Here is a 13,652-nt window from a genome sequence, read left to right as displayed (position 1 = left end):
TGTGACCTGGCAACTGTTTTGGACTCTGTAACCGCTGCTGTGGTAACATCTTCTTGGGTGTCCATCATTCATTTTTTTTCAAGCCAGAAAGAAATTTCGCGGGCTCTCTCCGTCAGTAATGTCGCAAACGTATGGTGCAAAGCCGCGTGACGTAAAGCGGTGTAGTGTCGCAAAACCACGTTCTCTTCACATTATCTTTTTATTCTCTTTTTTTTTCGTTATATACACTTAGAGTTTGCATAGCAAAAACGCAAAATGTTATATCAACAAATTATATTAAAATGTATATTAGCAGTAATAATAATAATAAAAAAGTTTATCACGATAGAAAAAATAGAGGAGAAAGGTCACGATAGACATGTTTCTCTCGTCCTCACGATATATATCGCCATATCGCCCAGCTCTAATTTTAACCATTAAAAATATTTATTAGGCTAATTGCTGTAACAGTCAAAATAATCATAGAATTTTTACTTGTGGTGGTGGGCAGGCTTTGATGAGCAGCTTTAGAATAATAGATCACTACTTTTCTCTCCCCGTTGGTCACTTAACTCCACGTCCTTGCACGGTGCCTGCGCCATCTTTGTCATTTGTTGCCACTGCGACAAATTCACAGTGCTTTTGAGAGGAGAGCTCTCGCAAAGCAATCAAACTGCTGGTCTAGTGACCATTGTGGATCCCAACCTTTCAAGGTGCATTGTGGGAAATTTCTAGTCCTCTTCTTTTTTCATCCACTAGACATTCGGACACTCATTTAAAATGGCGTAACCACTATATAGTGCCCTCTAGAGTGAATAGGGACGACGTTTGGATGCAGCCACAGTATCAGAATATCAAGTTTTTATCTAAGGTTCATATTATACTTTTACTTTGGTGGATAAGCTCATCTTTAATATTTATATTAAAAAAAAAATTATTATTCTTTTATGGAGCAATTTTTTTTAATGCTGTATGACCAAATTCCAGATAAAATGTAGGATGTTGATGTTTTGTTTCACCGAGTCTCATCTCCCTCATGTTTAAAGGTACAGACAGTTGAGTATCATTTTGTCTCCTTATCGTCCTTCCTTTCCTTGTTGCACAGTATGAACCGAGAGGTCCAGGCCGGCCCCTCTATCAGCGCCGCATCTCCTCCAGCTACCCAGATGAATCATCGCCAGCCAACAGCCTCAGTGCCCACCCCTGCCCGCCGGAGCCCCAGAACCATCCCCAAATCCAGCATCAACAGCTCCCGCAGGGCCCGTATGGCTACGTATCACATGACCACCTCTGGCCAAGTAACGGTGAGGGTCCGGGTCCATTTCAGAACATTCCATGTAACGGAGCCACACTAGTTCAGCATCGGGACCTTCTAGGTAGGTATTGATTGATTGGAGTTTCTCCCTGTGCTCCTGATTTCTTTTATGCATCGTTTCATTTCTCGCCTGCAGCTTCCAAGGTCCATCGTCAGGCAGATGATGGGGCCAAAGTCGAGCCTGCAGCCGCTCAGCAGGCACACCCACACAGCCTCAACTCCCTTCAGCACCAGTTTCCCCCACTTCTGTCCAATAAGAAGCAGCAGCCGCCCCCACCGCCGCCGCCACCACCACAGCCTCCAACAGACCCCAGCCAGGGGGCTCCAAATCTAACAAAGCCACCTACGATGTCGTACGCGAGCGCCCTCCGAGCCCCCCCAAAACCAAGAGCTGTTCGACCCGAGCAGGCGAAGAAGAACAGCGACCCGCTCTCCCTTCTCCAGGAGCTGAATATCGGAAGCTCAAACGGTAGCAACGGTTATTATTCCTACTTTAAATGAGCGTCACGTCTCGCTTTTAGTAAGGAACGCAAACAAAAACAGAAAAAAAAGACTAAAAAAGGTAAAAAGTTTCTGAAAATAATAAAAAAAAATAGTTAAAGTGCATTTAAAAAATATTTCTTATAGTAGATTTAGAATTTTTTAATTTCTTTTCTCATTTTAACTCTTTGTTGCTTTTTTCCTCCTGACATATCTGTGAAGAAAGTCAGTGTATATATATAGCAAATGCATTACTGGTATATATATATACATACTCATTATGTATATATGAATATATACTTATATTATCTACAATTGTACATGTACGTAATGCTTAAAAAAGATAAAATACAAAAAAAATAAAATTAAATAAAAGATTAAAAATAAAAACCTTGGTTGACCACTTAGTTCTCTGCTTAGTTGTTCTGCTTCACTTGGTCTCTATAGATAAAAACTAACTCATTACCTGTTTTTATTTTTCCTTATACAAACATTTAGGTTTTTTTATGTAAACATTTAACAGTTAACACTTTTGCATTTGTTGTAATGCATGAAAGCTAAGTGGTCGACCGAGGGGAAGTGAAAGAAACAGTGTATAGAAGTAGATACCTTTTCCTCTAATCTGTACAGACAGAAAATAAAAGACTGAACTTTAATTCACTCAAATCCTGTTAGTATTTGCAGTATGATTTATTTTTTAGTTTTTTTTCTGTTTCACTTTTTTTTTCTTAGTCATCATTACCTTAATTAACCTTTTGTGATTTAGTGATAAATGTGATTATTTATAGAAAAAAAAAAATAAATAAATAATACACTTTCACCAGGATCTTGTCAGGAGGAGTACAGGGTGAACGTTTTTCATTCCTCTGTCGGCGATATGAACCTCTCTGCTTCCTTTTAGTTTCACTTTTTAAGGCAGATTTAACTATAACATTACTTTAATGCCTGGAGATTCTTATTTTTATTCTTTTTAAAGCCAATTTTTAATGTAAAGCTTGTCCCTGCGATGTTTTGTCCATTCGGTTCTTTAAGTGTGCAGCGATCTGATGGTCTGTGTAGGTGAACAGAGGGCTGTGGAGGTCTGAGTGATGTCAGAACTACAGTGAGGTTTAACTTCCAGTCAGATGTTTTTGAACAAACACTCAAGGCATGAAATGAGGAGAAATGAGAAATACTGCAAAATAAATTTGAGGAAATGTTTATCACTGATATCATCTTTTCACACTGTTACAGTTTTTAACCTTGTTTTGTTTTTTTATTGGGTAATGTTTAAAACTATCTTTATTACCCTGGTGATAATTTTTATAACAAATTATCACCAGTTTTAAAATGAGTTATTCCTCCTTAAGGCAATCAGAAAATCTGTTTTATAATTTTTGCTTATGAAAAATAGATACATTTTATTTCCATTGAGCAAAAACACTTTTTAAACGCATCAATTTTATTAATTTAAAGGAGGGGTAAGCAATTAAAAATCAGCGGGATCCGAATAAAGAAAATCATCAACCAGTAAAGGTCCGGAGACATTTTTAATTATAATCCGTTACTTTAAACAGAATTTAACATAGAAATAAAATGAGGTTTTTATGCATCCATGTTATACATTGATTTTTTAAATAGAAAAAGATATAAAAAAAATAGAAAATTTTTCCATTTTAAAAGTTTTTTTTAAGTAGAGAACAACAATCATTCAGTTTGGTATATAGACAGTTTCCAGTTTCACATATTTTATAAAACACCTGAACTGAGTTTTTTTTTAATGCTTTAATGAGAGCAGTGGGCTTTATGCTGCCCTGCAAGGCTTTAAACCTGGGTTTGAATGCAGACAAAGCCATTCTCAAGCACATATCAAGGTGCTCGTTATGAGCCTGGATCCATATTTTGTTTTGATTCTGTTCATGTTGGAGAATCCTGCTTCACAGCAGCAGGTTGAGCCAAACATCCTCTAAATGTTCAGTAATTTATAAATGTTTCAAATCAAGTTGAATCCGGATTATCCAGCAGGTGGGTCTGGATTAGCAGATCGTTGTCCGTTAATCCGTGACCTCTGATTTAAAGGCAGAAACAAAAAATTTTTTAGGCATAAATATCTTAGTATTGTTTTAAACCATCATGGTCGATTACCATGGTTTTTATGTCTCATTGCACAACAATTCAAAATGGAAATGTTCACTAAAATCTAATTATCTATCAATCTGTTGATATTTAAAACAAACTGCTGCAGTTTAATAATGGTTAAAGTTCAATAAACCTGCATAAGACTGGCATCTGCTAAATTTATTGATAGTTTTTAAATATATTTCTAAATTACAGACTGTTTTAATGCAAATTTGGTGTCCAGAGGAAAACCCATCAAAGAACAGGTTAATGAGTGCTTTGGTAGAGCGGCTGATGAGAAATTAGTTAGGAGCTCAGCTTTACTTTAGCTTTAACTGGTTTATACATGATTGATGAGCAGCAATAAGCCTTGTTTGAGCTTTATGCTAGCTCCAAAATTATTCCAACAATTTTTTTGACCTCTAAATGCTGACTAGAAGGCTTATAGTTAGGAATATTTCAAAGGGTGTACACCTTGGTGTATCGCATCTAATCTTTAGGCTTTGCGTGGTGCAGCTAACTTTTTGTCTTTGTTAAAACACCACTAATGTCCTGATTATGGGAAGTATGTGTGTTTGACTATAGGTGGAAATTTCATAAGGAGGAAATGAGATCACTTTTAGGTACAAATTTATGTTTCATTGGTTAATTCAAACAGTCAGAAAGTGTAATGCCATGTTAACATTGCGATTTGAGCAGCAAAAATGCTTCTGCTGCATCATTTATGATGCTTGTTCACATTAAGGTCAGTCACGCCTCAAAAGCTTCTTTTGATGCTCCTGAAGCGCATCCGATAAAGTGGGAATAGATGCGTCTGATGCTTCTTCTGTCCCTCTGTTCAGTGGCAGAGAGCGGCTTTGCTATATTGGCTGTGATCAGTGGGTAAAAAGTAGTTTTAATATGTTTTTAAGTGAGAAAGTCCCCGCTGTCACTGGGGATCCCCAGCAGCAGCTGCCTCAGGCTGGAAGTAGATGTTTTTTCACATATGTAATCCAAACTGCAGGCACCAGAATAATAAAAGCCAACATATTTCGCTGACAGGTTTCGACATTTTAAGTTAATTTAGGCGTTAATAAACTGTTTCAGGGGAGTGATCATAGCTCTCTGCATCAGCAGCGCTGTGTCTGTCTCCCTGCCAGCGCCCAGATCAGCTTCTCGGATTGGTTGATATGGCTCATCCAGCAGAAACAGTTCAAATTTTTCCAACTCTAGCATCTGCTGCTTGTGAAAATAAAAAAATTTGACTGAAGTTTTCAGGGAAAAACAGGGCGGACAATTTATCATTCTTTGTACAGCCCTATAGAAAATACGCATTGGTAGATAAAAGCCTTCCATAAAGAAGTGAATTATTTGGCAAAGAATCCCGATTCATTGTTTTATCTTTTAGTCTCTTCAATTTGCTTTTCAAGCTTTAGTTTTCTTTTCACTGTAGTGCAAAGAACATTTCCATTAACCCTATAATAGAAACAGTAAAAAAAAAAAAAAAAAAAACTGAAGTTTGTTCAAAAACTTTTGACTGGTGGTCTGTTTGTTTTTAGGGTCTCTATCGAATGGAAATGTTATGGAAGTTATGGTTGAAAATGAAAAAAAAAAAACAACAAAATAACAAGATGGTTCCCTTCTTGGCTTAATCAGATTAGTAAATCACAGCTGCAGATTTTCTGTTGAATAGTACTTAGACCCTGCTTTGTTCTCGCTAACGCTCATTGCAACCATTTAAGTGTCTGTTTCAAATTTGAGTAGTTTGACCTTTGAAGAAATCTATTGGCTGTTATCATGGCTTTATTGTTGCAGTGAGTCTTTAATGCATTTCTTGGAAACTTGCAGCTAAAATCGAAGATAATTTAGACGGTGAATCTTGAGCTCCATTTTTATTTTTAAGTTTTCACGTTTTAAATGACAAGGTCCTGATTTTTGATTTAGCTGATCAACACGTAACTGTAAATATACATTTTCTATGTATTTACAAATAAGAACTTTGGGATCACCTTCGATTTTGTAGAAGCTGATCAACGAGGAGGTATGCCCTTTTTAATTATGCAAATTCACAAAAAATAAAAAAATAAAAATGAAATCAAGAAATGGACAACAACCTGACTGGTAGTTGCATTGTCAACTTTTTAGATTTTCCTTTAGTTTATTTTCTATAAGAGAAGTGGTCTGGCTTGTTTAGCAGTGGAGAATATCTGTTGCACCGTTTGAAGACAACTTAATTTACTGTACAATATGTATTTTTAAGAACACATTGCTGGATTTGTCCTGTTTTCTCACCACAGCTGTGCAACAATCAACACACAGAATTGTTTTTTTTTTTTTGTCGGTTTTTTTTTTCTTCTTTTGCATGTTTGGATGACCTTGTTGGGTTTTGATCCCTGTTTTTATCAGTTTGTAATGATTTATGGATGAAAAACAGAAAGAAAAGAAAAACACTTGTTCAACCTGAGGAGTTCAATTTTGGTATTTTGTTTGATGTGTACAATAACTTGTGACATAATACATAGAACTGTTACTTTTACTAATATGTCGATCAAAAATGTAATGGTTGTATAGGTTTCCCCTTCCTTCTTTTCCTGCAGTTAGAAGGGCTAAAGCTGAGGTTGCTCCCTGGGGATTGTATTGGTTGGTTTTTTTTCCCCCACACAGCAGTCGTTGGCTAATCTCTAAAGTTGTGCAATACTAATATTTCACCGCTTCTTTAGCTACAGTCCTATTTATTAAGACAGAAGAGATTGAGCCAAAGACATTTTAAAGGGGTTTTATTCAGTTTTTGATTTCAGTTTTTTTCTCCGTTTAATTTCTAAAATTTTATTTCTTTACCCTGCATATACCTCATCAAAACAATAATAATGAAGTATCTGAGTTGGAGTTTGAAAGCTTCTGACATCACTCCGTATTTCATTGCTAAATGGAAGTGAAACCAGCTATAGGGTGTGGCACACCGTAGAATAAAAGGTAAGGGAGCAACCTTTTGCCCGGCCAGCAGAGAGCACTGTGTTCCTCCTTCTGTAAGCACCATCCTCTCCTCTGATGGCCTCCTCTTTTCTACCCCTGCTGCAGTGAATCAATGGCACACCTGTTCTCCCTGCTTCCCACTCCCATCGGTTTCTCCCTCGTGGATTCAAAGTAATGAATATTCATTTCAACTGGTGGTTGTTATAAGAACTGATTTAGGCTGTGTTTTAAAGGTTTTATTTTCTTTTTTTAATTGTTTCTCTATTAAAGTGTTTTTATTGAAACTGTTTTGAGTTTTCTTGCTGAACAGAGCATCATAAAGACGTGCTTGTATTGCATAACAGGGACTTACTAGTCAGGAAGCAGTGTAGGGGACATACAATCAAATGGACCCTTTCATAATAGAGCCTTAAATAAATAAAAATCTATTTAGAATAGATAAAATAATTTATCACCTTACTGTATTTATAATCTGAACTGGTTTTTAATCTGTTTGCGAATATTATTTTGGCTTAATTTCTCTAGTAGCCCTCAGGCTACTAAGCTTTTCTGGATCAATGCCAGTTTTTTTTCCTTTTTACATTATGAGTTACTTAAAAAAAAAACTACAAGCAAGTGTTTTTGTTTCCTTTTTTGAAAGCGATGCCAAATTTTTCTCTCGTTTTCTTTAAAAGGAAACACTTTTGCACCACAAGAATAAAAAATCTACATTCTTTGTGTGGGGAAATAAATGTAAATACTATCATTATCCAGCCTTAAAGCACATAGGAAGCAAGACAAAATAAAGGAATAAAAATCAAATAGTTCTACTATAAGGGAGCATATCTCTGAAAAATAAAACAAAAAACCACTGCCGCTGTTGTCATACTGTTATATAATAATGAATTCACATCAATAGGGCAGTAAAACTGACATAGGCAATCAATTTTCCAAAAATTGATTGCTCCCTATTGGGAGGATTACCCCCCAATAGGGAGCAATCAAATTCTTGCAAAATAAATTTCCTGACGCAACTCTTTAAAATGCAGCTTCTGACATGCGTTAAGTATAGATACTGTTAAAAACATTCTTTAGTAGTTTATTTTTTTACAAAGTCCAAATAATATTGTTTTAACCAGCTAAAGTTCAGGCAATCAAAATGTTAGGGGTGTAATATCTTTGTGCCTTTTAAAGTTAAGAATATTAAACAAACTGCAACAACACAGTCTTAACAGTAAAATTTGAAGACATAAAATCAGTAAAAAAAAAAATGTTTTTAAAAGAACAAAATCTGAGGAAACAATGTTTTCAAAAACTTTCTGTAAAGTGTTTTTTTTTTAGAAGTTTTCTCTCTGCATTACATTTTCTTCCAATTTGCGTTTTTAAAACAAATCCACTCTGTATAAGAGGATTATCTAGCAACTTTTATTCCAAAATGTAGGGAAACTTTACCTCTAGTGGGTTAGAGCGGGAGTAACAATGTCAAGAGCCACTTCAGGCAGAGGAATGTTGCACATGGACAATAAATGTCACACTTCTCATGTGCAGCCACCCCTGAACCCTGGACGACATCAGCAGGTGTTCAGCGGTGCAAAGTTTGCATGTAAGATCAAATAAAGTGCCGTTTGATCAAGTAATCAATGCAAAAGTGATCCAACCAAGCACAGAGTATGTGTGTGTGTGTGTGTGTGTGTGTATATATATATATATATATATATATATAGTGTTTATTTCTCTTATGTAATATATATGGACAACAAATGTTGCCTGTAAGCATTTTAATTATAAGAAATATAAAATATGTTGCTCTGTGTAATAAATACATAAGTTTTACTTTCTGAAATAAGACGATTGGACTTTATTGATCTCACAATGGATAAATTCACTTGTGACATCAGCTCTAATAAAAGAAGGAAAAGGTGCATCAAATAACTAAATTTAAAAACTCAGGCTATAACAGAAAAAAAATAGAGGGAAAAAGAATAGATTGATAGTGTTTAATATACAGTAAAGTGATTTTATGTACATTGAGATGTGGTCTGTTGGAGTAAAAATACACTATTGCGACAAAGTGTAAACTGAGTATTTGCAGGTTTGGTAAATAAATGCAGGCTTTTATTGCACTGGGTTTTGCACAGTAGGTATTACATAGTATTGCAAAGTCTGATGGCAGCAGGGATGAACGACCTGCAGTGATGCTCCTTTTTAATCACGGTGTGTATAAGTCTGTTACTAAAGGAGCTGCTCAGCTCCTCTACAGTCTGGTGCAGAGTGTGAACCATATCCATGATGGATGTGAGTTCGACCTCTTCCTCTGCTGAGTCCAGAGAGCAGCCCAGAGTAGAGGAGAGCTGAGGCTACCATAGAATCATAGGAAGTCTTAAGCAAGGGGCCTGCTCACTCCAAAGGACATCAGCCTCCTCAGGAGGTGGAGGCGGCTCTGGCCCTTCTTGTACAGTGCGTCGGTGTTATGAGTCCAGTCCAGTTTATTTTTTAGGGGGGAAAAAAACAGACATTTCAATCTCTCCACAGTTTCTATGTCCTTCCGCTGGATGTTCATGGGGGAGTGACATTGGGCCAAAACTATTTCTTCACGCTATTTTAACTTTCTGAGGTGTACGTTTGTATTAAATTTAATATTGTTGCTTTTCTACAAAAATCTAAATAAAATACGGCATGTTTAGTGAGGCTACAACCTATGCTGACTCTGCATGGGAGTTCTGATTAAATATTTTTCTTTTGCTGCGTTGAGTAAAATAATAAAGCTACATGAATCTTTGTTTATTCACAACTTAAGCTTAAAAAGATAAAAACCAAGAGGCTTTAAGTCTTATTTATAAACAGAGACATATTCAAATCAAAATATAGGATATGAAATACCCTCCCTTTGGCTGGAGAAATTGAGGATGATTAGGATTAAAGAATCAAGAATAATAAGTACAGTATCTATACTATATTAGACAGACTGGAAGTTGGATTTTATTTGATTTATTTATAGATGTGGGTAAATTTTTTAGCTTGAACTTAAACAGCATCAAGTTATCAACCTCAAAATTTGAAAGGTGAACCAAAGAGAGTAACTTTTTAAGACTTTAATTTCAATGGGCTGTTTACAAAGTTAAAATGGTCTCAATAACATTAGAAATATAAAAAGCAATTTTTTTTTTTACAATGTTCTGTAACCTGGAGCTAATTAAATAGTAAACAAACTTTTTCCTCATTTGTTCCCAAAATCAATATATAAAAAAAAAACCTTAAGGCCATAAAAAAATCCAATATTTTTATTTGATATCAAACAGACGTATGTTTTTATACCTTCTCAACACTCAATATGCAATGGTTTAAAGAGGTAAAAACTACCCAGTGTTTTGTAAAAAGGAGATCTTTACATCACTATAGTTCTGAAACATAGAAAGGTCTCCCAGTCCTGCCCAATCATAAGAAAGATCAGGTGAAATACACTAATAGGTTTGGAGGGTTTCATTATTTGAATGTTCTTTGTCCAAAATAGCTTTTTCCTAATATTTTAAATGAGAATTTCCTTGGTTAAGGATAGCCTTTTGAAGACATTTAGCTGAATATAATGAATGGCTGTGATGTTCATTAAGCTTTCTGGCTCTATTCCAAAAAAGTAAAAAATCAATCCACTGGACTTTGTTTTCCAAGTTTGAAGATGTTTCGCTTCCCATCCAGGAAGCTTTTTAAATTCAAAATGTCTGGATTAGCGTTGGGTTCCAGGCTTTATAGAGTGGAACAACAAAGCCTTGTTATGGCTTAGAAAACAAGCAAATTGAACTGAAAGAACAGGTCCGCCCCTTATAATGGGGAGTCGTTGGGTTCTTTATTAACCTGCAATACCTGATACTTATGGAGGATAAAAAGTGCCAAAATTAAATAAATAAATAAATACAACATTAAATAAATAATTAAATATGTCAATAATTAATTAAATACGGAATTAAATAAATAAATGTGTCATTCATTATTTAAAACCACGTCACTAATATAAAGTGCCACAATTAAATAAATAAATACAGCGATAAACAATTAATTAAATGTGTAATTCATTAAATAAATAAGGAATTAAATATATAAATGTGTCATTAATTTAATAAAATACGTCTTAATTTTATTTAAAAATATATATATAATTATTTCAGTGTGCATTTAATTATTTCAAGGTCCTGTGTCGCAGTGCATCGAAACTATAATCTGTCAAACTCACCCATCAAAGTTAGGGGGCGGGTTTAACGCGAATCAAGTCTCTGTAATTGATTTGCTTCGCCTTAATGTGAGGGGTGACCAATCAGGTGTTAGATAACCGCCCCCTAACTTTGATGTAGTTGTAGTTGGACAGCTTTCTGGCTCTTTTTACTGTGAATCTCAAAGGACAGGTAAAATAAAATGTTTTTACCGAATGTTCCTTTCCAGGAACAATTGAATTGCTTTTGAATTGGAAAAGTTTTTTTTTTTCCTGAATGTCAACCACCTGTGCTGGCATACAATATAACACCAATCTTAAAGTACACTATAATTAAATGTTTAGTCGACTTTAGGTGAGAGAAAAATGTTAGGATGGTTTTTAGAACTGAAATTATATTTTATTCCGTTAAGTGTGGATTTATTTTCACCTTTACAAAGTCCCTGACAGTCTCACCTGACAAAAACATGTTCGGGTTTTGATCCTTAGAATTTCCTGATTTATTTTCTTTTTTCATTCTTTTTTTAAACAGGACTTTTTTTGACCTCTTAATCTGACCTCTTAATCAGTTTACCTCTAACATAGAGCCTAAAGGCTCTATGTTAGAGGTAAACTGAACCTGAGATTCTCTTTCAAGTTGATAATTATCCCCACGATGAGTCTTAAACTCATATAAATACAGTGATTCCAGAAATTTTTTTTTCATTTTTTTCTTTATTTTCTTTATAAACTTGTAAGAAATAATCAACTCCATTCCAAAGCTCATTTCACAGCATGCTAAATATGGTGAACAAAAAGGAACTAATTAAACATTACATCAACATTTGCCCTAAGTTTTAATTAATTGGTTTTATAACACAGAAGCAGAAAGAGTTTTAAGGCATGCTATGAATATTCCATTGTATCCAACCTATTACCAGCTACTGTATGTTGTTTAAATTGTTAAAAGAGCAAAATTGAAAACATTTTCTTGACAAATAACACTACTTATTTGCCCTGAGCAAGATTGAGAAATTGCTTATATGAACTCAATATAATCTGGTCAGACATTACAGATCAGGTTCCATTAACTGTCACACTGTTCACCTTTTAAGATTAGCAACCAGTTTCAGTGTAAAGTGAAGCGAAATCAAAAGAGACACAAAGGCTTTTTCAGTCACATCATACTGGCACAGGCATTGTTTAGTTACATTCCTTTAATATCATGTAAAAACTTTTCTATTTATAAAAAAATCTATTCATTTCGTTGTTTTTTTTTCTTTGCAGCACCATTACCAATGTATTTTCCTATAGTTTACACTGACAGGCAACAAGAAATACATATATTATGAAATGTATTTTAAACTAAGGCTCTCTAAATTCACTGATTTCATTATCTTTAGAAAACTGATGACATAAAAGTATTAGATTATCAGAACGATGGGGCGTGCTTTGGTGGTGCAGTGGCACACGACCCATATACGTATACGGAGGCCTTAGTCCTCGATGTGGGCGAGCCGTATAAAGGCAACATGTATAAAGAGTTTAAATCTGCAAAAAAGGGGAATAATTATAGAACCAGAGCAGTTTGTGACCTTAGGTGGATTAATGCTGTCATTAATCATTTGCATTTTAGCAGCCAGTAATTGAATAAACATTTTCGCCGGGTTGTCAGTTGAGCCACAGCATGGGGTAAGGTATAGTCTTTTGCGCTTTCAGGCTCCTAAATGTTGAAACAAACTAGGCAAACATGACTTCATTTAGCTTATAAAACAGTACTCACATCACTCTTTTTTATCCTCTTATTAATCATTGACATAAAACTAAGATAAACTATTGATCTTTAATTTTGTCTTTAACAAAAACTGGCTGTGGTATAAAGTGTTTCTACAATAGAAAGAAAGATTTGGGAGTGGTGGCCTAAAGGTTAGGGCATTGCGTTTGGGTCCCAGAGGTTCTGATCTCAGGATCCACTCCCACGGACTGCCACTCAGGGTCCCTGAGCAAGGCCATTAACCCCACACTGCTCCCCAGACGCCACAAAATTGCAGCCCACTGCTCCCCAAGGGGTTACATGCAAAAAGTTAATTTCATTGCTTTGTACTTGTGACCGTGTAATGACTATAAAGTTTAATACTTTATTCTTCTTCTAATTATTATAATAATTAAGTATCCCTTTAAAGGACCAGGTGGCGGTTCTTCTTTTTCTGCATGTAGGACTATAGAAGGATAACAGGCCATGATTTTCTGGGTCATAATTAGTCTGTTTTGTTTTTTAACAGAAATAGTTTTTCCGTAAATGTAAATAAATGCTTTCTAAATTTAAAAAGGTTCATGATAGACCTTTCTGTGTTTCATCAGAGACATTTGGTAGCAGTAGACAAGTAAAAGGCCTTGTATATAGGCAGTGCACCTGCTAAAACTGAACCTTTTCCAACATGATTGGTGCTCCAGACTGTCGGGGTGTTTAACATTCAGTCTGCAGACACACTCAAAAACTTCCTCTTAGTGCCCTTTTTTTCTACATCCTTTATCTACAGCTTCTTTTAATAATGCTTGGGATGTTTATTTGACTTTGTCTGTGACTGATCCCTTGAGTGATGCCATTTGAAATTTATTAAACCTAATTGGCTATTTATGATTTGGTGCTGAAGGTCTCATTTACTTTGA

At 35.2% G+C, this 13,652-nt stretch overlaps 1 protein-coding gene across 2 annotated transcripts in view; it reads left to right on the top strand.

Moving 5' to 3' along the window:
• The window catches only part of helz (helicase with zinc finger), a 99,443-nt gene extending 97,309 nt beyond the window's left edge, over nt 1-2,134 (top strand). For both annotated transcript variants that reach the window (XM_038286480.1, XM_038286479.1), the window contains exons 32-33: nt 1,085-1,355; nt 1,431-2,134. In XM_038286480.1, coding sequence (XP_038142408.1) covers nt 1,085-1,355; nt 1,431-1,795 — 636 coding nt within the window. In that variant the 3' untranslated portion in view covers nt 1,796-2,134. The remainder of the gene's footprint in view (nt 1-1,084; nt 1,356-1,430) is intronic.
• Nucleotides 2,135-13,652: the final 11,518 nt, after the last annotated feature.

The sequence above is a fragment of the Cyprinodon tularosa genome, unplaced genomic scaffold, assembly GCF_016077235.1.
Source record: "Cyprinodon tularosa strain WSP-4 unplaced genomic scaffold, ASM1607723v1 ctg226, whole genome shotgun sequence".
NCBI classification, from domain to species: Eukaryota; Metazoa; Chordata; class Actinopteri; order Cyprinodontiformes; family Cyprinodontidae; genus Cyprinodon; species Cyprinodon tularosa.
This window is presented reverse-complemented; position numbering and strand designations above follow the sequence as displayed.